Source organism: Thalia democratica, chromosome 1 (genome assembly GCF_965202585.1).
Source record: "Thalia democratica chromosome 1, ktThaDemo2.hap1.1, whole genome shotgun sequence".
NCBI lineage: Eukaryota > Metazoa > Chordata > Thaliacea > Salpida > Salpidae > Thalia > Thalia democratica.
The window spans coordinates 58,552,130-58,576,010 of record NC_139165.1 but is presented as its reverse complement, the minus strand read 5'-3'; the positions used below and the strand labels follow the sequence as shown (position 1 = coordinate 58,576,010).

Below are 23,881 nucleotides of genomic sequence, written 5' to 3'. Positions count from 1 at the left end.
TTTGAGCGTTTTTTTATCTTTCAATAAACTAATAATAAAGTATATTTTTAAAAAGTCAATATCTTTGTTAAAATAAATTTTATAACTTAAACTTAAACTCATTTTGATTATCAGCCTAACAGTTTTAAAACTTTTAATAATTCAATAATTAAATTCGTTGGTTTTATTTTCACTTCATTGCTAGTTTTATTTTTAGGTTCAAGTCTAATTTTAAGCCTAATAATTTATAGTCTAGTCTGTTTTTTGTTATAACTTTTTCTATTTTACAACTTTATCAGCGAGTACTTTGTAAACATGTACGATTACTTGAAATATTTAATATACATTATTTCTTTTTAAATTCTTGCATTAAGTAATTTAAAAGCAAATGTATGTTTGAGTATTAGTTTTGATATTGTAAGTATTTATCATTGATTCATTTTAGTTTGAATTTAATCTAACAAACTATAATAAAATACAGTGGTCCTCACTAATCCGGTCGGTTTTTGGTCGAAAACTAAATATATTTAATTTAGCTAAAATCAATGTTTTTCTTTTAATTTAATTTTTTAAGACTACAATAAAATTTTATGGAGATTTTCCGAGATTGGTTTTAAAACTGTTATGTTCCCAAGACAAAAACCAGACTGAGAGAACTTGGACAAGAAGAAAAGGAAATTTTGTACCTCGGCGATTGCTCTGCACATCCAAGTGAGGAGGAACTCATATCTGCTGATGGAAAAACCATTGCCATGTTTCTGCCTCCAAATTTAATTGCAATTTTACAACCAATAGATCAAGGTGTGCTTGAACCTATTAAAAGTGTCTAAAGAAAGTGATTCTAAGAAACCTTGTATTGCAATCTGCCTTCAGCATTCAAAAATTTAAATAAAGAATCGACATGATAAAAATTGTTGATACCATTGCACCCGCTTGGGATATGATATCACCTTCTGCAATAAGAAACTCATGGAAAATACTATTGCCATTACCAAGCTCTTCCATGCAAAACGACCTTTTGGGAGAAACTGCAGAAAGCGAGTTTATCCAGCAATTTTTAAAGTTAACTATTAAATTTACAGATAATGATATCTAAAACTTGATGATTTGCGACAATCCTTTGTTTTAACACATGGACGAAAAATGAATTGTTGCACTGATTTCTGAAGACAACTAAAATGAGGCTGATGAAGCTGATTAAAACAAAAATGATGTTCCCAAAACATCTAAGTTTCTATTTTTTCACGCTAAAGGCATGCAGAAGATGATTGGTTACTTAGCTTACTGTCTTTGTCAACCAGAATACACAACAGAAAATGCGTCACAACTCATCTGATTCCGTAAGTATTCTGCTAAGAAACGAGAAAGCTTTGTAAAAGAAACCTTAATTCTTTCTTTTTTCAGAATACATTCCGATTGTAGTTTAAATTTTTACATCGTATTTTGTTTTCGTTAAATTAACTTGAAACTTTGTTAAAGTATTGAATCTTTTATTCTTTGTATTATCTAATAGTTTGTTTCATTATAAATAATGAAAATAAATTTATTAGATGAAAGTTAAGTGTTTGTTTTAATGCAGGGGTCGGCAGGCAGTTGGTGCTCGTGGGCCAAATTTCAAGTTTTCAAAATCTTCGCGGGCCACAGTTTTAGTTTTAGTGATATTTTAGTAATCTTTTGGCTTTAGTTTTGGTCACACCAGAGATAGTTTTACTTTTATTCACTTAATTACTTTAAATGACTTTTAGCTACACATAGAATGCCTATTTAATATATCTATTGTAATATATTTTACATAGTTTAATATATTTAAGCCTTAATGAAATATATACTTTCTTTAATACTTAATAAGTTAAACTGAATAAGATACTTTTATTATTTTACTTACAACCTAACTCTCTATAAAAACCAAGCTATGAAAAACATTTATGGGTCATTTTTATACATTTTTTATATTATGAACCACTTTTTCATATTTAAAAAATGTTAACTTTAGAAATTGTTTTTGCGTCTTAGATAGTTTACACTGTTAACTTAGTAATTAGTTAATTAAATAAAATTAATACCTATTTATACTGTAGATAAACTAAATCAAAGTTTTTTAGTATAGTTTATGCTGGAATACTTTAATAAAATAGTCTTTTACACGGTCGCCACTTTAAAAGCAAAAATGTCTAAATTATATTAAAAGTTTACTAAAAGTTAAAAATCGAAAAAATTTCTGTTAATCAAGCTTAAATACATAACTAAAATACCATTATTTTAAAAAGCACAATATGTAAATAGACAAAAATTACAATTAGTAAACTACACTACAGTCATAAAAATTATTCTGAGAATTCGAAGATTTATTCAAAGTGTTTAAAATAAAAGTTTTAGATACACCTGAGTTTTATAAGAATTTCTTAAACAGCTTTAACCTAGTCTGAATTTAAAAAAAATTTAAACTAGCCTGTTTGGCAACCCTGTTTAAAATAAAGTTCATAAAATAAAGAAATACCGAAGTTTATTAAGAATGAATTAATTATATAACTAAAAAAATTATTGCAATTCAGCTTGAATGGACAATTAAGTTTTTTAACATTTTTAACAAATGTATAAAAATTTATTAAGCTATTAATGAATTAGAAAAACCTATTTTTCGTTGAGCATTATAGCAATTCTTAATCTGCAATAAAGATGTTGCATTTAAAAAGAGCAAATGTGAATTATAAGACGAGCTGTAATATATATAATACGTTAGTTTGAAGTTATTAGAAGAAACAAAAAAAACAAATCGCTTAAGTCAGTTTCAACAACGCATATAATTATTTTCAGTTACTACAGACTGATCAGAAAAAACTGTTTAGTTAAGTTATAAAGTAGCAAAAGTAATTACTAAAAAAGATACTGTTGAAAGTTGAAAACTTATTTAAATAAATTGTGTTTGCATTAGTTAAATATTTTTCTTTATTTCTTCAATATCAACAAGAAGTCGTGTTTAGGAAATGTCTGAAGATTATAAAGCCGCATAAACCAAATTAGGACTTAAATCAATCTGTTAAGATGCGAGAACTGAAACAATAGATATTGCTAATTTTAGAGTTTTTATTACAGGTGGTTTTGACATTTTAGAAGAATTTGTAGGTTTAGTTCCAAAATAAAACACAACAATAGGTAAAGACATTTTGAAAGCAAAGGTACAATGCACCAATATAAAATTTTTAAAAGTACAACTTTTTTCTTACTTTTTAGTATATAATTAAGTTAAAGGTAAAAAAAAACTGTCTCAAATAATATAGAAAAATTTAAAAGATACTGTTAAGATACTTTAAATGTGTTTTAAAAAAAAAGATATTTATATGGTAAATTTTTTGTGTCAAATCGAAGTTTCATCACTTTACATGTAAAAATTGTTTAAAATTCCAGGTTTTTTCGATAATTCTCAAATTCAAGTCTTTTTCAGATTTTTTAAGTATAAATTGTCAAATTCCAAGCTTTTCCGGTATTTTTTGACAACACTAACTGATCACACTTATATATATACAATTAGTATAAATAATAATTCAAATTATATCGGCTGAAAGATGTAAAGTTAAAATTTTAAAATATATTTTAATTTAAACCAACTCTTGCATTAAACAAAACATACATCATCAATTTAATTTACAACTTTTTTAAGCAAAAAAATTCAGTCCGAGTGATCAAAACTAGTCTGATATTTTAGGATACAAAAAGCAATTCAAGCCAAAAACTGAAAAGTTAATAACTCGGCTTGAGATTTGAGGTCTTCAAATACTCATAGTCTGAGTGTGTGGAAATTTTATTTGTTTTTTTTGATCGAATTTGAACTACTTTGATTAAAAATGTACAAACTACGAATAGAAATTGAAATAAAATCATACTGTAGTTTAAAGTTTTGATATATAAAATGACGTAAAAATCAAATGTTTAAAAATGAACTAAATGCTTATGCTGTATAAGTTGGTATACTAATTCATTAAGTGAATGCTTATGCTGTATACATTTGGTATACTATTTTATAATCAAGTAACTAATTCATTTGTTGCTCCATTTTCGTTAGCTCATTTTTGTAGGACTATTTTAATTCATATTGTTCTATTCGAAGTATAACTATTAAAATAAATTTGCACACAAAAAAGTTGAAATTTATTAAATAAAACAATATTTTCCTATATCTTTTAAAGTAGAAGATAAAAAAAAAAACTTGTTTGCTTTTTTTTCTATGAAATCAATTGAATTTTCTGTTTGATCGTTAATATCTAGCAAAAAAAAGTTTATAATGAAATAAATGTTAATAGCAACTTATAACAGGGACAAAATGCTATAAAATAAAAATAACTTAAAAATAAATAAAAAGTAACTTAAAAATAAATAAAAATAACTATAAAAATAACGAAAAAATGAAAATAAGTCTTTTCATTAAACTTTTAAAAATTCTGATAAAAACGATATTTTAAAGTTTCATCAGCACCTTTTTGTAAAAAATAGGAATCTTTTGTTGTTTACATGATTTTCTATGCTGAAAAATTCTCATCCAGAAACTGGAGAGTTGAGCAAGTCTTGGCAACAACTGCACCTTTTTGTATATTTAGTAAGCATTTATAACAGTAAACTAAAAAAAAAAAAAATTCTTTTTTTTTGATTTTTTTTTTCATTTTGGGTTGGAGCTGAATAGGCACTAGCTTTGTAAAACCTTTGCCTATATCCATTTATTGTAGATACTTTTATTTAAGTTAAAGCTTTTGGAATAAATTATAAGGAGAAATAAGACAAGGATCAGTCTTAAACTTTGGTATAAAGGTAATTCCCTATATATGTACTTTAATCATCCCCGACTAAAAACGTTGCCCAACCCTATATTTAATAAATAAGCTGCATTTTGTTTTTTGCCCTGATTTATTAAGCTTTTCTTTTAAAATTTAATTTTACTCATAGGGGATTTTTATTTGATTATTTTAATTAGTTAAACATACATTTAAAAATTCTACTCATGCTACAATTAAAGTTTAGGAATAAATATTAAGTTAGATAATGGAAACTGATTATGTATCTACAGCTAATAATGCTTATTGTGATGAAAAATTATCTAAAGTTAATGCAACAAATGAAATTTTAGAAAAAGATGAAAATATATTGTCAGTTGAAAGATGGCCACCATATGGTTAGTCTTTATTTATTATTGTGTTTTAGTGTAAAAAATCAGTATGCACTCTCCCTACCTCAACAATAAAAGAAATGCTAAGTTAAGGCAAGCAATATCATAATATGTAATTTCACCACCACCATTCTAATGATAAACTGTACTAACATTACAAGGTTATTACAAGTTACATTAAGATAAATATAAGGAGTCTGTTTTTCCCTTACAGAATGTAAAAAAAATTGTCTATGATTGATTTTGTGTTTATTATGATTGTTAAGCTTAGTATTTCTGAAATATGTATTGAGAGGTACTTTGATTTGAATAGTGTGAAATTCAACAAAAGATAGTATTAGAAAGAAAGAAAATGTGAACGCTCACAACTAAGGTCAATGGATTGGTGTGGAGAAAGACCTTTTGGTCATGAAGCTGCACACCATTTACTTTTAACTGCTACTTTGAGCTAACTAAATAAATAATGTAAAAAAATAAAAACAAAAAACTTAAAGTATAACTATATACATTTTTTTTAAGTTTAAAAATGGTAAGTACTCTTTTTTAACACATTGCTGCCAATATTGACCATGGAAACCTTAGTCTACCATAGGATCCACACCGTCTCCTCCCCAGATTTTAATTTTTATGATCATGTACATTCACATTTTTCTTGTTGCCCTCTCTACAAGAGCAACCACAAAAAATGCAACTAGTATCTCAAAGTTGATTAAGAGGGGAGAGTTAGTAATGTCAGTATACAAAAATGTTTAGTAATGTCATAAAATTTTAAGAGCACCATGTATTTTAAAATAGTGTCTTTAAATTTCTGGTATATGTGTTTGTAGGTTAAGGCCATAGGGGGGGGGGGGGTAGAAGCCATTTTTTGACCAAAAATAACATATAGACTTATATTATAGTAAGTTTCATAATCTTTCAGATGCTTTTTTTAGATTTTAAAAATATTAAGTAACTTTTTTTTTATGACCGGTTATATAAAGGGTTGTCTTTATAAAGGGTATATAAAGGGTAACTTTAAAGCCGTTTTTCTCGAGTTTTTAAAAACAGGCTTTAAAATCTATCTTTTCCTTCATTTTTCAAGCAATCTTCTTCAAATTTTCAGGAAATGTTCCTTACATTATGAGAAAAAAACGTTATTTGTGAATTTTAATAATTTAAAAAAAAAATTTATCAAGTTTTTTTTTTATTTTTTCAAAAAAAAGGTATTTTTACTTGAAATTTTTTAAAGTCACAAATAACATTTTTTTGTTATTGTATAAAGAATAGACTGTGAAAGTTTGAAGAAGATTGCTTAAAAAAACAAGGAGGAGATAGATTTTGAATGCATTAGTCTTTTTTTGCCGTTTTAGTTTTTCCTTCCCCATAAGGAACCTGTTATGCGGCCCGACTTTGGCCGGTCGTATCTCAAAAACTTATTCGAATTTTTAAAAACGGTAAAAAGCAACTTGAAGCTTAGTAAAAACTCTATAAAATAAGATCAACTTGTAAAAAACATGGCCTACCCCCCCTATGGTCTTAATGAAAATTAGAGCACAAAAAATCTTGTTTAACTGTTTTATAGATTTGTAAGCAATTCAGTTTTAATCTAAATAATCTAGCACTAATAATGGATTGAATTTGTTTAAACTACTTAAAATAAAATCACTCCTAACACTAAACAGCTAAATTTGGAAAATAAAATAATAAAAATTAACAAATATTCAGAGAAAATAAAGTAATAATAAAAGTATTTTAATTGAGTTGAATAAACTGTTTGTAAACCTAAAACTAATTTATAACAAATAAGACTAAATAACTAGAGTATTTAAAAACAATATAAAGTTTATACACCTAAATTTAGAATCTCTATCTTCTGAAACAAATAAAAACTTAATATCTAGTAAACAAAAAACTACAAAATAGAATAAAAAAAGAAAAATAATACTTCTACTTGTTTAATCACACTGTCAAACAAAACAACACTAAAAATTTTATATACAAAAAACAAAATAAAAAATATATATAATGAATAAAATAATAAAATCAACCTATACCAATCCTGCTCTACTTACACCCAGTTTATGAGACCAACAGCAATCAGCTCAAAAAAGTACAAACACCAATACAAAGATATAATTTTAACCACTGGTAAAGATTAAGCTTGATATTTTCCTTATTGACTTTTAAGTAAGTTTTCTCTCATTCCATATTGAAATGCTCCTAGATAGCTCTGCTCTATTAAGTTTCTAGGCAATTCTTTCCATAGTTTACAACCTTGGTAAGATAATATTTCAAGACCGTAAATACTATTTACTCTAGGAAAAAAAGTTTGTTTCGGCAAATCTTGTTAGATGATTATGCATTTTACTAACGTTTCTAAAGTAAGGCTTAAAGTTTACTGGCAAAGTATCTCTTTTAAATTTGTGCTTAAAAACTCCTAACTCATACTTTAACTCATACTTTAACATATTTTTAACATCTAATATTTTCATTTCTATTTTTATACTGTTAACACTTTCATTCCAACCTTTAAAATGAATGCACCTTAATGCTCTATTAATAAGTTATAGATCTCAGTAATTTTAGTTTTACTTGCCCTACCCGAACACAACAAACCATATCTTACATGACTCATCAGAAGTGAATTAAAAATGTAAACATGGAATTTTGATTTAAAAAGTACCTTGTTTTGTATAAAATACCTAATGTCTTCAATAACTTAATTTTTACTGCTTCAATATGGTCAGACCAATTGAAGTTACTATCAATTGTAAAACCAAGATACTTATAATTTTTTACCTTTAATATAGATGTATTACCTATTTTAGTATGTAAATTTGAGTTTTTCCATACTTCTGTTTTACCAGAGTGAAAGAGCATGTAGCTTTTTTTATCAGTATTTAGTTTAAGCCTATTATCCTTAAACCATTTTGATATATTATCTAATTCTGAATTAAGGTATGCAGTGTCTTTTTGGTAATTGTCTTTTTTAAATGTCCTATATAATAATGTATTGTCTGCAAAATTTAATACATTTGAATAGTTGTTTTGAAGATCATTATATATTAAAAACAATAGTGGTCCCAATACAGAACCCTGTGGCACTCCTACTTCTACACCCTCCCAATCTGATTCATGCCCTCCAAAATTAACAAAGTGCTTTCTTTCAGTTAAATATGATTTTATCAACTTATGCATTTTTCCATTTATTCCAATATATTCTAATTTGTCAAACAAAATCTTTCTATCCACACAGTCAAAGGCCTTGCTCAGATCTAATAAAACAGCACAAACGGCATTTCCCTTATCAAAGGAGGGCAATGTACTTTCCACAAACTCTGAAAGAGCTAAGGTAGTAAAGTGTCCCTCCCTAAAGCCAAACTGAGAAGAATTTAAGATATTGAACTTTGTAAAAAACTTGTATAAGCGACTATATATGGCTTTTTCTATAATTTTGTTAATATTTGATAAAAGTGAAATCGGTTGATAGTTTCCTGGAAGTGTTTTTGAACCTGATTTAAATATAGGTATAACTTTGGCTAATTTTAAACAATTTGGGTAATTACCTTCATGAAATGCTTGATTGGTTAGTTCACTAATAACTGGAGCTATATGATAGTTTATTTATTCAAAGATTTTAATAGAAATATTATCTACACCACTGGCTTTATCTGAACTTAGACTTTTTATGATACTAATGTTTTTGTTTTTATGTACATCAAACTAGACAAAACTGTTATAGTGGTTTTTTGGGCTATTAATAGATGAGTTAAGATAAATTTCCTGTTTAGAATAAGTTTGTTTTCCAATATTGGCAAAATTAAGGTTCAATTTATTTACAATTTCATCTGGATTAAGAAAATATTTTTCATTATTTCAAGTTTATGAGGAAAAATATGTTTTTTTTCTCTCTGTTTGTAATACTATTAATTACCTTCTAAGTCTCTGCTGAATCTTTATTACACCTTAAAAGTTTTTTTTTTAATATTTTATTTTGAAATTGTTTTGATTTTTGTTAGCTTGTTTCTGTAAACTTTATATTCTTTTACTTGGTGCATGTTACTAAAGTTATTTCTACAAAGTATTTTGTAAAGGTTGTTTTATGCCTAATAGATTTAAGAATACCTTTTGTAATCCAGGGTTTGGAGTTAAGTTTTAATTGTGATTTTGAAAATTTTTTTATAGGAATATTTTTATCACTTATCTCTGTGATTTTATCTATAAAGCATTCAAAATTTGAATGTATTGAGTCTTTAGAACTGATAATTTTATACAATTGAAATTTTTTGAAAATTTTGGAAGTATCAATCATTAGTTTTTGAGTGTTAATTTTAGAAAAGTCTTGACAAAAACGAATTTTATAATTTATGTTAGTCTTACTTTGGTTACAATATTTTAGTTTTACATAGAGTTGGAAATGATCAAAAATATCTGATAAAATTACATTTGAGTCTGAAATTTTTTGCAGGTTGGAGTAATAAAAATGATCAATCAATGTTCCTCCCAGATTATTAACTCTGGTTGGAACATTAATCACATTAGTAAGACCCAAGCTACAAATTTCATCATAATAGTTTTTAGTTGACTGTTCTTTATCTTTTTTGAGTAAGTTAATGTTAATATCCCCAAATATGAAAATATCTTTATTTTGTAATGTAATATTTGATAAAAAGTATGAAAATTGTTTGGTAAATTCTGTAACTGAGGTCCCTGGATGGCAATAAATTAACCCTACTAATATTTTTTACTATTTACTCCCACTGATAATTCTACCCAAATTGATTCGTAATTAGCACGATGGACTATAAGATCACTTCTAAATGTTTATGTCATAGAGTTTTTAATATATATTCCAACTCCTCCTGCTTTTGAAAAAGAATTTTTATAGTGGAATGGGTATTTGTTTAACATTACCAAATCAAGAATATTGTTGTTATTATGTCAGGTAACATTATGTAGGAAGTCATTAATTATTCTAATAGGGATATGTTTTTTGATAAGCTTCTTATATTCACATTTAAAAATCCAAGTTCCTTATCAAACATTTTATTTTTTAGGGTGTCTGCAGAGGTGTACTGTGAACAAGCATCAGCAATATCAGTATCAATGTTTGAAATATTATTCTCATTAGTGAGAGAATAGTTTAAAAGAAGTAATTTGGTGTTACTAATATTACAAAATGGTAAAACACTAATAAAACAAGTTTTAAATAAAAAAGTTTCATCTTCATTGACATCATGTCATTCAAATTGTTTAAGAGTTAAAGTTGAACATTTAAAATTAGTCCATACATTACCCAGGGTTCGTTCCCGTCAGGCCAAATCAGGCTAAGTCAGGCTTAATCAGTTTTTTTGAAAAAAGTTGAAAAACGTCAGGCTAAATCAGATTTTTTATTTAAAAATTTGAAAATCTCAGTTTCTTTCAGTTCAAATGCTTGAAAACTTTTTAATAAAAAAATTGAGAAATCTTTTAAAGATCAAACTGAGATGTGAATTTATTTCTAAATAAAATTTAGTTATTAAAGACCAAATCAGTCAGTATTTGTAAAAAATAAATTCTTAAAACCTTTTGTTTAATCTTTATAAAGTTTTCAAGAATCTTCATTATTTTGTTTTGAGGAGATTATATACGTGATAATTATAAATATTCAAAAAAAAAACAGTCTAAACATCAGTTTAGTTCAACAACTTAGCTGTTTGTTTGAATTTGCTTACATCAGATCATGCTATCTATGTTTTTCAGAGCTTGGTTGGTTGAACTGTTTTAATTTCTAATTTAAAACCTTTATACCAAATACTTTTAAGATACAAATAATACTTAACAACTCTTAGCAGTTTATTCATGTATTTTACTGTTTGTTTAAAGTTATTAGAGATATTCACAGCACTAAAACTAAGCTTTGAGATATAAGTACTAAGTTTTGTAGGAGTACAAGTTTTAGGTACAATTCATTTTTCTTTACAAGAACAAAATATTAAAGGTTTTTTTTTAAATTTAAGTGTAAGCTCTTTAAATCTAAAATGACATCAATAATAACTGTATTTCTGTGGAATTTAGGATTTATAATTATGTATCAATTTTAAGTACTAGTCAAAATACTATAATAAACATTTTAACTTATTTTAATACTTGTGTAAGCGTTTCATTTTAAATTTAATAAAACACAACAATGCACGTCGTTTAATTATAAATCTTCTGGTTACAATGTTTTTACTTAGTGCTTAATTAAAGCCATAGGGGGGGATCCGACTTTTTTTTTACAAAAAATAACTTTGGATTTTATATGAAAGCTTTAAATACAAACTACAAGCCTGTTTTTATAGAATTCAAAAATATAATTTAACTTTTGAGATATTTTATTTTTTGTAAAAAGTTTCCGATACAAACGTATAGACCGCAAATTTTTCGGGGTCAATTTTCTCGGAAATTTAAAAACTCACTAAAAACCTATCTCCTCCTTCATTTTTTGACCTAGAGACTTCAAATTTTCAGGAAATGTTCCTTTTAATATTTTGAAAAATCTGAATGTTGGAATTTTTGAAATTTTGAAAAATAAAAAATTTATCCACAAAAAACTAAAAAAAAGGGTAGTTTTTTGACAATATTTTTTTTTTACTCAAAATTAAAAAAATTCCTACAATAGATCTCTTTAAAGTTTAATAATACACATTCTGTAAAAATTTGAGAAAGATTACTCAAAAAATGAAGGAGATAGATTTTTAGTGAAATAGTCTTTTTTCGCATTTTTAGTTTTTGCCTTCCATAAGGAACCTATTAAACGCCCTTTCTTTGATCGTTTATATCTCAAAAGTTACTTTGAGTTTTTTTAAGCGGTTAAAAGTGTCTGATAGCTCAGATTAAATTCTACAAAATAAGATCAAGTTGTAAAAAACTAAGTGGACCCCTCCTATGGCCTTAAATTGAACAATTGTGTTTATTAATACACATAAAATTTTTACACTAGTAATAGATTAGATATAACATTTATTTTTAAACTTATCACTGAATTTTTTATGTTAAGGGCATAGGGGGGGGGGGTCAGTCACCTTTTTCACAATTTAGTCTTATTTTATTGAATTGTAACTAAGCTATGAGTTGCTTTTTGCAGAATTTTAAAGCTCAAAATATTTTGAGATAAAGCTGGTTGAAATCGGAGACTACAATAGTACTAATCAATACACCCCAATACCTAAAATGACTTCCTAAGGGGATTTTCCTTACTTTGAAAAAATGTCAGGCTAAATTGATCTCAGTCAGGCTAAATAAAAAAAAATTCGCGCACAAACCCTGATTACACAAGTCACACTTTATACTATTTTGAGAATTTTACTTGCATTACCACATACTCTACAAGGGTATTATATTTTACATTTTTTATATGGGATGATTAAAGGTTTTTAAATTCTTTATTGCTAATTAAACTAAAAGGTATTTCCTTTATTAAACAATTAAAACACAAAAAAGGGTCAGCAAATAAACTTAAAGAAACAAATTGGGAACTAGATATTTTACAACACTTAAAATTTGACCATTGGCCACATATTTCACAATATATACAATTATTTTTACACTTTTTTTACACTTTAAACAAATATAATTATATTTTTATCAACAATTTAAACAGCTCATCTAAATAAAACTAAAATATATACTTTCACTTATGTAAAAGTAATAAACAGCTATTTACTGTAAAACTTTGTTAAGGTCTTTTTTACATTCTAATATAATAGTTCATCAGATTTTATAATTCTTTTATATTTTTAAGTTAAGGTTATAGGGGTGGTTCCAACATTTTTTACTAAAATTAACATTGGCTCTCTAAAAATTTAAGAATAAACTTCAAGCCAGTTATTAAAGTATTTATAAATTCTATGTAATTTTTGAGTTATTGTAGTTTCTGTGAAAAGTTCCTGATACAAACGTATAGACCTGAATTTTAAATTTTGATTTTGTTAGATATCAAATTCACCAAAAATGTATATTCTATTTCATTTTTTTTGAGCTTAAGACCACAAATTTTAAGAAAACTGAATGTTTGAGTTATAATTGTATAGAAAAATAAAAGTTTTAGGTAAAAACCATAAAAAGGGTGTTTTTTTAATATAATTTTCAAAATTAAAAAAATTATTGTATTGAAATTATTTAAATATTAGCAATCAAATTATTGTAAAAATTTAAAGAATATTAGTTGACAAATGAGGGAGAAGATATTTTTTTTAGTGAAATAGTCTTTTTTTCATTTTTGGTTCCTCCTTTTATAGGGGGGACCTTATAAGCTCACTGACTTAGATTGCTTATCTTAAAAGTTAAATTGAGTTTTGTTGAGTGGTTTAAAATGTCTGATAGCTAAAATAAAACTCTTCAAAATATGCTCAACATGTGAAACTAAAGGTGGGGACCCTTCCAATGGCCTTAAATTTTATCCGTTATTACTATATAGATTTTAGAATTTTAAAATGCTAAAAACCAAGTAATACTATTACTAATAGATTGATCAAAATCTGAAAATGAACTATTAAGTCTATTTTAATGGACTGTTTTTACCCTCTTGTATATAAAATCTGGGATGAGATGATAAGTAAGGCCTGTAAAACCAAATAGTATCAATATTGTATAGCACACTTAATTTATATAGTCAGACCAGTACATATGCATCTCATCCCAGATTTTATATACACGAGGGTAAAAACAGTCAATCAAAATAGGTTTAATAGTTCATTTTCAGATTTTGATCAATCTAATACTTGGTTTTTAGCATTGAAAAATTCTAATATCTTTAGAGTAATAACGGATAAAGTTAAGTCGTTCGACAAGTTTATCATAGAAGAAAATAATTCAAAAAATTTAAGTATTTATTGAAGGCTATTTTATTTAAAGTTTTTTGTTGTATATCAGTTTTAAGCAATACTTTCCAAACTTTCTCCTCTAATAGTGATAAAGTGTTAGACAACTTTTCTTAAAATTTTAGTGAAAAAAGGTTTGACTTTATTTTGGTATTAATTTTTCTTAATTTTCTATAAGAGTTGTTTTAGTTCATGAAAGATCTATTTAAAAAAGAATTGAACTCTCAGTTTTAAATACACCTAGAAGAAAATTATTGTAAAAAAAAAATCTCATGAAAAATAAGTTTATTTTTATCAGAAACTTGAAAGTAAAAAATAAAATTGAAATTTATTTTTTGCTTTAAAAGTTAGTTATAATTTATAAAAGTCTATGTAAGTTTTATTTCTGTAGTGTAAGTTTTTAAACCCCCTGAAACTAAAATTGTATGTCTCATGCTGACAATGATTGCTAACTGAAATTTTTATTTATTGTTATATATACTATCTAATCACTTAATAAAAAATTCTTACAAAAATAATTTAGGTGAGGCAGCATCATCAAGCGAATTACCAGTAATAAGAGAGCCAAATTCTGACCGAATAATGCAGCTTGAAAGTGAAAAGGAGCAGCTTACTTCATCTTTATTTGCCCTTACTTCAAGATTTGCACAAGTTAGTCTTATTTGAGTTCGATGCTCATTGTTTTAAATTATCATGTTGAAATTATTTATGTTAAGTATTTTAAAAATTTAGTTCAATTTTAGTATTATTGTAGCCAGTATTTATTTCGGCCATTATCAACAAATTTGAGATGTTTTATGCCATCAATAATAAACAATGAACTTCACCGCACGATCAACAAGAACAGCATCCGAGACAATCCTACGACCGGTTTCGTCCTAATTAGGACTCATCAGGCAAGAATAGTCAAGAGAAACCGCTGTTGTGATCTAACCAAGCGGGGTTAAGTACAAAGTACTGAAACGACCGTTTGTGGGTAAAGTCCGAAAAATTGACAAAGGCAAATCTTCACAGCCAAACGTCTTAGACATTGTCAGCTTAATGTGAGATTTTAACACAGATTACATTAAACTGACAATCGTTTTCATAGCTTTATTATTATTTACGTTTATTTAGCTTTAAAACTTGTATGTATATACTTTATTGTAATATCGTTTTATAATCTTTAGCTTTTTATATACTTATAAACTGCTTGCTTAGTTAATGAAATCAAATAAGACATTTATTTAAAGTACAACAGTATTTTTAGCTGAACTAAATAATTTTTTGACTGAAACTAGCCGGATAAGCAAGGACCGGATTAGTGAGAAAGCACTGTAAAAAATATTTATTATATATTTTTTCGTTATGCTTTTTTTATGTGTTATTTGGTTAAAAATCGAGTTGTACTAAACATTTATTATGTCATAAAAAAAAGCGTTACCATCTTAATGCTTTAAGAAGATTGATCCATTGATTTCAAGATCTGGTCTTTTTTTTGCATTCCAATAGTCATAAAAACAAAATAAAAACATTTGGAAGAAATTTACAAGACCAGTAACAAATAGAACATAAACTTTGGTCGGACAGCGTAAAAAATTACAATTTCTTAAAATAATGTGTGGTGTGTTAATAGTAATAATAGCTTTGGCTTCATGTTATACTTCTTGGTAGTTTTTTAACATTTTAGAACTTTATAGGTACAATTCAGATTGCAGCAAATACAAATAGCTGATTCTGATGACAAACCTTATTTGTTGCAACAGCTGAATGAAATTGCTAACAAGGGGTGTGTTGAGATTTCCGTTAGTTAAAACTAAATTTATATTTTGTTCAATTAGTTGTTTGATACTGTTCTTTTTAAAGCCAGTTAAGAAGCGGATAAAAGTAACAAAAATCTTGACTAATTATAAAATAAGACTAAACTTAAAATAATAGTTTTTTACCCCTCTATGCTCTTAAATTTAGCATTGATATTAAATAAGTATTAAATCTTGTAAAGTATAGATTATTAATATGCTCCATTCAGAGTTAAAATTATTATAATTTTGTTATCTGTTTGTCATATTTATGTAAGAAGTTATAGTTTCTAATGTCTATATATACAAAAGCAAGCTAAAATAATTTTTAAAACTAGAAAGAAAAAGGTGAAAAGGTGGACAACGAAATGGTGGTCCGTCAGCAAAAAACTATAAAAGAATTGAAAACCCAATTAGATGATCTAGAATCACTTGCATATCGACAGGTTCGTAAAGTCATACTTTTAGTGCTAATTAAATCAAAGAAAAGTAATTTTTGGGAAATAAATTATTTTTGATACTTTAAAAAAATATTTTGCTATTGTACTTTTATTAAATATAATTTATTCAACAATGGTCAATTCAAACTTACGCCGTTTCACCTAGAAGGTTCTCCAGAGCTTTTTTAATTGACAATAAAATGAAGTGAAGCACACAAATATATATAATGAGATTAGGTAATGAGAAAGAAATTAGTAATTAATCAATTAATAAATACGTGCTTGAGCAAATACAAAGGATGTTAATAAATTGATTGTAAGATAAAACTAAGCAAAAACAATCTTCGAAAAAAAAAAAACAACTTATAAACAAGTTGCTAGTAATAAAAAATAAATAGATAAAACTTAAGATGGTATAAAATACAAAAAATTACAACAATAAATAAAATAAATATCAAAAGTAAAACTAAAAACAACACTAAAAATAACTAGATCTAAAGTGGGAGCATATCGAAGTTAATTCTTTTCTTACATTGACTGCTTTATCTACGAAAAAGAATTTATAAGCTGAAAACAAAACAAATAGAACTTGCAATTGTAAAAATAAGATGAACTGCCATTTAATGGTGAATCCCTCTTAAAAGGAGTATATAAAGCAAAAGTTCAAGATTAAGAATACATTGGTTCTACAGGAAATTCATTCAAAACAAGGTGGCAGTAACACCAGCACATCATTATCAAGAAATTACAATCAACGGCTCTGGCTAAATTACTACATCAAACAATATCGAATTCTCCGAAATCGAATGGCAAATTTTATTTAAAATTATCTGCTCAGCTCCCAGAAAAACAGACTATTGCACTATATGCAACCTAGAAAGAATGGTCATTGCTGAAGCGGACAGAGATAAAGCACTCAGTGTAAGAAAAGAACTATCTTCGATATTCTCCCACTTTAGATCTACTTATTATTAGTGTGATTTTTTATATTTATTTTATTTATTGTTATAATTTTTTGTTTATCATACCATCTTAAGTTTTATCTATTTTTTTTTTATAACTAGCAACTTGTTTATAAGTATTTTCTTAATTTATTTGAAAGTTGTTTTGCTGAATTTTATTTTACAATTAATTTATTAACTTCCTTTGTATTTGCTCAAGCACGTATTTATTAATTGATTAACTAGTTACTTTCTCATTACCTCATCTCATTATATATATTTGTGTGCTTGACTTCATCTTATTGTCAATTAGAAAAGCTCTGAAGAACCTTCTAGGTGAAACGACGTAAGCTTGAATTGACAATTAATGAATAATTAAAAAAAATAAGTTCTTATATTGAGCACTGTACTTCATATAGTTTTTTAATATATGTATTGTACTTTTATCATTAAGTCACTAACTTATTAAGTTGCTTTAAAAGTGACGCTCGTGCAAAAGTGACACCGTGCAAAAGTGTTCAGTGCTAAAGTGACGCTCGTACAAAAGCGTCGCCGAGCAAAAGTGTCCCCTCGTTCAAAAGTGATCCCCACCCATGCTTAATATTTATTTAGTAGGTTAGACTATATACAGATTTTCATAAGGTAAAATTAAATGAACCTTACCATGTCTAGCTAAAATTTATCAGTAGTACTAATCTATGATATTTACTATGTGTACTAGTAGTAAGAAACTCTAGCCTTTATCAGCCGCCAGGCTCTCTAAAATTGTTAATAAGCACACTACGCGTGCACAAACATCTGAAAAGGTTTCGGGTGGTAGTAAACATATCCGAGAAAGTAATCACGAGCTAACTACATCATCTGACCAACACAATATGTTATCAGACGACCCAAATTTTATAGTTTAGTAGTATAGTATAATACGACTTAGTAAAACAATAATGATTGCTCAACACGTGAGGTTTGGCTATTAATAAATGTTATATTTTATGAATATTAATATTTTTTAAACAGTATTAAACATCGACAGCACACTAATTGTCCAAAATATCTTAATTTGAATGCCCCAAAAAATTAAATTTAACCACGCGAAGGTAAATGTAATTGTATTAAAGCCTATCGGAAAATTTGAAACCCAACCAAAACTTTACTCATTTCTTTCTTCGAACGTTTTGATATAAGTTTCGTAAACGAGCTTACTCTTTTCTTATGTTTCTCAGGTAATAAGCCTGAATTGCTTGCGGTTTTAATTTGTATACGCGTTTAACAAATGTATGGAAATTAAAACTGATTGTAACAGTAGTGTAATTGGTTCTATAATTTTATAATTTCTATTTCTCCATACTAGTAATTCAAATAGTTATAATTTTGTTTTATGTATAGGGAGGAGGAAATGTGCCACAGTCTATTCAGTTACAAAAGCAACAACGCTTGCTTTCGCAAATCGCTACTAAACTAAATATCGAGTTCGCTGATGTTTGTGATAAAGATGAAATAGAAATTAAAGCCAAAGTTGACACAGCTGTAGCGGAGGTTTTTTGTCACTTATATAAGGAGATTTTGATGAAATTTAAGCAACGCAAAACTAAAAAAAAAAATAATTTAAAAACAACAGTTTAGTAAAAGTTAAGATGTTAGCTCTGACTTAAATTAAAGTTTATAGCATGGCATTTTGGCGAAATGTTGTTTAACTTACATTAAAGTTTACCAAGTAATTCACAATTAAACTTTCTTTAAATGTTTTTAAAGTTATTATTGTCATAAGAAGTCTTAATAAATTTATTTGTTGTCTCTACAACATTAGCAGCTTATATATTACTGCTCACCAATTTTAAGTGCTTATATGACAATTTAAATTCGGACAACTCAAATTCCGACAATTTAAATTCTTAAAAAATGTTTAAAAGACCTATATCTCAATAATTAAGACAAATTTAAAAAAAAATACATATGTAGATCTTATTAATATCTACAAGCAGTTTTTATCTTTTTTTAAAATCTAAAATAATTTTCTGATATTTCAAAATTACTAAAAATAACTATGTTTTTTACTTTATGTAAGCCATATCTTAACAAGTATTTAATGTCTTCCAAAAAGAAAAAAATGCCTTGTAGATATTAATATAACCTACATATTTATTTTTTATATTTGACAAATATACATATTACTTTTTTGTTTGTGGCTGTTTCAATTTATTTTAACGAATTTGAATTGTCGGAATTTGAATTATCTGAATTTGAATAGTCGAGCACCTATTTTAAGTACAATAAGATAATGCGTAACTTTATTGGAATATTTTTGCGAAAACATACTTACAATGAAACTTTTTAATCAAAAAGTTTAATTTATGGAAGTTTTAAATTTTGATGATATGCTATTAAATTATTTGTTGTTTTTTGAGAAATAATTTTCTTAACTATTACTTTTAGAAATGGTTAAGCCTAATAAATGTACAAAGTATTAATGTGTAAACAAACTTTATATTATGTAAAATACTATTAAAAATCTGATTTCATGAGACTACTACAATTTTAGATTTATTTATAATAAAAAAATGTAATGCTATTGTGTTAAGTTTTATTTTATTTGTGGTAGGTTAATTAAATTTTGAAAATCATTTCAAACTAGTTACTGATAAAGAAACTAAATAACATTTTATTGATTAATTTAATCAAAATATTTTATTATTGAAAGAAAGTTTTTTATACATCATATATGCCATTTACAACTAATAGTTTAAAATACCTTTTATTTTTAATTTTTTGAAGTTTACTGGAGAAGATATTAACTCGAATATACTTATAACTTTAAGTTTTTAAAAATATCTTTTAGATATTTAATAGAAATAATCGTTTAATCGATTATTTATTTAATATTTTTTGAAAGAGACAAAATTCGAACACAATTCATTTGTATTCAAATACAATTCTGTCAAAGCTAGCTTCAGACACTAGTGTCAGGGTTCATACGCATCAGGTTAAAACAGTTTTTTGCAATTATTTGCAAAATGTCAGTTTTTGTTAAATTTGTGAATAAAAAATAATATTTAAAGTAATTTTTAAAAAGTAGATTATTAAAAAGTGAACTAAATTTTTAGTAAAATTTTGATTATGCCTTGTTTTTAAAATAAAGCTAAGAAAATCTTGACAAAGTGTCAAGATATATGAGTACAAATATTTGAAATTTTCTGAAAATGTAAAATCAATTTGAGAATCATTATGGTATTTGAAACTAATATTAAACTGTGAACTTAATTCTGATTAAGAATTTGGTCTTCGAAACCTTAATTTTATTAAATCACGACACTGTTTTTGAATTGTCATGATTTGTCAGGTCACATGGTAGAAAACTTATGATTTTTTAAAGGAAGTTTGAGAATCAGTTTTTTTGTGAATAGATTATTAAGTAGTTGATTTCTTTGTAACTAGTCATTTGGTATTTCTAGCTCAGCACTATTATTATTAGTAGACTACGCTGTTACAGCTTAGCTTGAAATTTACATTTTTAATTTAGTTAATTCAAACTAGGCGCCGAACAATAAATATTAGGTAAAAAGAGAATCTGAATCAAGTAATGTCAGTCTGAAATGCAAAGTTCTGCGTACGAGTCCTGTATTGTAATTAATTTTAAGACTGGTGTCTGTTGTTTTACTGAGTAGTCGGTTTGATAGAGGTTTTACTTCTTTTTACAGAAACGGTAGTTTTCTGTCATTAGATTTTTCTGGAGTACCCTGCAAGGTATTGTGTTGTAGAAATATCTTAACAGCTAAACATTTTTATCATTAATTTTTATTTTTGACCCATGATTTTAAATAAATTAATTTTGAGTAAGTATAAAAAGAAATATAAATTACTCATAAAAGGTTAAGAGTTATGGGTATCTTTTTTAATAAGTATTCACAAAATTAAGAAACCAATAATATTGTCAGGTCCAATGTTTTTATCCAACCGAAACTTGTCCGTAAAATGTTTGCAAAAAAGAGTATTTATTTAAACCTAACTATTATCATATTTTTTCTAAACTAGTCCACAGGTTGTCCGAGAAAATAAAGAAAGTTCATAATTTTAAATACAACTACTCATAATTTAAATGTTATCGTATGATACTAAACACTTAAATGAAAAATTTCCAAAAATGAAGATCCAAATTTATTATATATCTTATTAACGTTTGCATCATGTAGCACAGGGTTAAGCCGTCTTTTATAAGTGATGGGCCAAATTTCTAAGAGAAAAGTTTCTTAAGGGCCGCATATATTTAAAGTTATTGTATAGTATTAATCAATAAAAAATACTGATTTAAAAGTGTAATAAAATATTAATTATTAAAACACTATTAAATATTTGTTATTAAATTATTTGCAAGTTTTTACCAAATTTTTTTCATTTAAAAATGTCGACAAATACATCGTGTTTTTTTATTAAGTAGAAAATTTTTCAAAACACATTTATCAACCACTGTTGTGTTTAACTCAGCTATAAAATATAATATTAACGTGATAAAATCTAGATAATAGACATGTCATAATGAGTTAAAATAAAAAAGTGTGGAATAAATACTGTTTAGATACAAAATTTACATATTAAAAACTAAATACACAACACTTTTTAAGCATAAGTAAGTAGTAAATAGAAATCTTAAGATTATAAAAGGATATCACAATAAAGTATATACAAGTTTTAAAGCTATATAAACGTAAATAATAATAATAAAGCTATGAAAACTATTAAAATAAATTATAATTATCAGAATTTAGTTAATGTACTTATTTAAAAGGAATAAAGCTATAGTATTAAAAAATTAGAGTTTCAGAACAATTGCACTAAAATATACTTGCGAAATTAAAAAATAGTATTTAAAGTAAACTAAAAAAAAATATTAAAACTAAACTTTAAAAAAGTAACAGTTTGTACAAGTTAGTATTGTAAACTAACTGTTGTTTATAAAGCTTAGGCTTATAGGTTTTTACAAAAAAAAAAAACTCTAAAACACTTAAATGATATTTGTTACGTCCTTAAGTTAAAATTGTAAATTTGTTATTTAATCATTTATTTTAACTAAAAATGTAACCATTACTGTTGGTAACAAAAATTGGTTATACTTCTAAAAATAGTATGACGAAAACCATCCGTTTTTGTTGCAAAACCATCATCATATAGCTTCATAAAATATTGTAAAAACTAAAGTGTACATAGCTTTAATTAAATTATTTTAACTATATCTAATATTTGTAATAATTTTGGTTGAAGTATCAATAATACAATATATATGGTCAAATTTATCATAGGCCGAGTCATTTAAATTTTTAAGTAAATTTCAAAAACAAAACCTATAATTTATTCAATATAAATTAATGAAAGCTACTTGAAATTAAATTACGAACTTAGATACAAAGTTTTATTTTTTATGGGTAACTTTTTGATAAATTAAATAAAAAGTATGCATTAAACGATTTTAATTCTGACCGTTTTAAAATATAAGCAAAACTAAACATTAGGGCGGTAAGGGTGTATTTATTGCATTTTTATTTGAATATTAATTTTAAATTTTATTGTTACGTATTTTTTAAATTTTTATATGAAATGGGCCACATGCGTCAATAAAAGGCACTATTTTATTATAAAAGAAGTGGTGCACGTGAAAGGTAAAACTGCGAACCACCTAAGGTAAAATTTATTACGTGAGCATTTAAATTTTTTAAAGTTTCACTAGATATTCTTGGACCTGAGATAAATATTGAAAAATTAACGGGAGATTTGAGCTTATAATAGCAGGCTTCGCACGTGTCAGGCTAAACCTTTTTTTTGTAAATATTTAAGAAATGTCAGTTTTTTATTTTTAAAACTTAAAAATTTCTTAATGTCAGTTTTTGTCAGTTCAAATGCTTGAAAATTTGATAAAATTTTTTCAGGTAACTATAAGTTGTAAATTTTGTTTAAAATAATTATTTGGTTATTGTAGCTAAATCTTTATTAAGATTAATGTAATAATCGCAAAATATTTGTATTTGTTAGTACAAAGGCTTAAAAGTTTTTTGAATTTCCTTAAGAAATTTTTGTTTTTATTGAGTAGATACTATAATTTGCTTACCAGAAATTTACTTTTCTGATAAATATAATCACCTGTTTAATTAAATTCTGACGGCATTAGTTGTACAAGAGCAATATTAAAGTGAGTGTGTCAGTGTTGCTGTAGAAGTAATTTAAAAAAATTAAAGAATGGATAAGTTAGCACTTTGAAAATAAAATGTTAAATATGTCTGTAACACTTAAATAACATTTAAAAGTGCATTAAGATCCAAAAACTAAAACTTTTATGATGTTTTTTAGGGCAAATCTGGTTGAGTACATATTTCAAACTTAAAAAATAGAATGTGCTAAAAAATTCTAACATCAATAGATTTCGCAGTTAGAACTAATCTAAAAGGTTATATGGTTTTATCTGGTTCTAAGCCCAATTGGGGGCCAACCAACAAAGGTTACGAAAAATGTTAGTTTATAACGTTCTAAATTTTTGAATTTCAGTCTAAATTTGCAAGTTTTTGCATGCGAACCCTGATAAGCTTATTTCGTTTGGTAATTATATCGATAAAAGTATAAGACAAACTTCTGAAACACTGCCAAGATTTTTGTAAATGTCATAATTTGACAACACACACATTTTATTATTATTTATTTAAGTACTTAGGAATAAGACTAATCAAAAACTCTTATAATTTTAACTAAATTAAATGTAACTCTTAACTAAATTGTTCTAAATTGTGAG

General features: G+C 25.9%; 1 protein-coding gene across 1 annotated transcript in view; it reads left to right on the top strand.

Annotated features, from left to right (window-relative positions):
• The first annotated feature begins 4,984 nt into the window (after positions 1–4,984).
• LOC145849233 (RUN domain-containing protein 1-like) overlaps positions 4,985–23,881 on the top strand; it is a 53,544-nt gene continuing 34,647 nt past the window's right edge. The window contains exons 1-5 of the mRNA XM_082954370.1: positions 4,985–5,140; positions 14,480–14,607; positions 15,636–15,740; positions 16,073–16,180; positions 18,499–18,648. Coding sequence (XP_082810496.1) covers positions 5,011–5,140; positions 14,480–14,607; positions 15,636–15,740; positions 16,073–16,180; positions 18,499–18,648 — 621 coding nt within the window. The 5' untranslated portion in view covers positions 4,985–5,010. The remainder of the gene's footprint in view (positions 5,141–14,479; positions 14,608–15,635; positions 15,741–16,072; positions 16,181–18,498; positions 18,649–23,881) is intronic.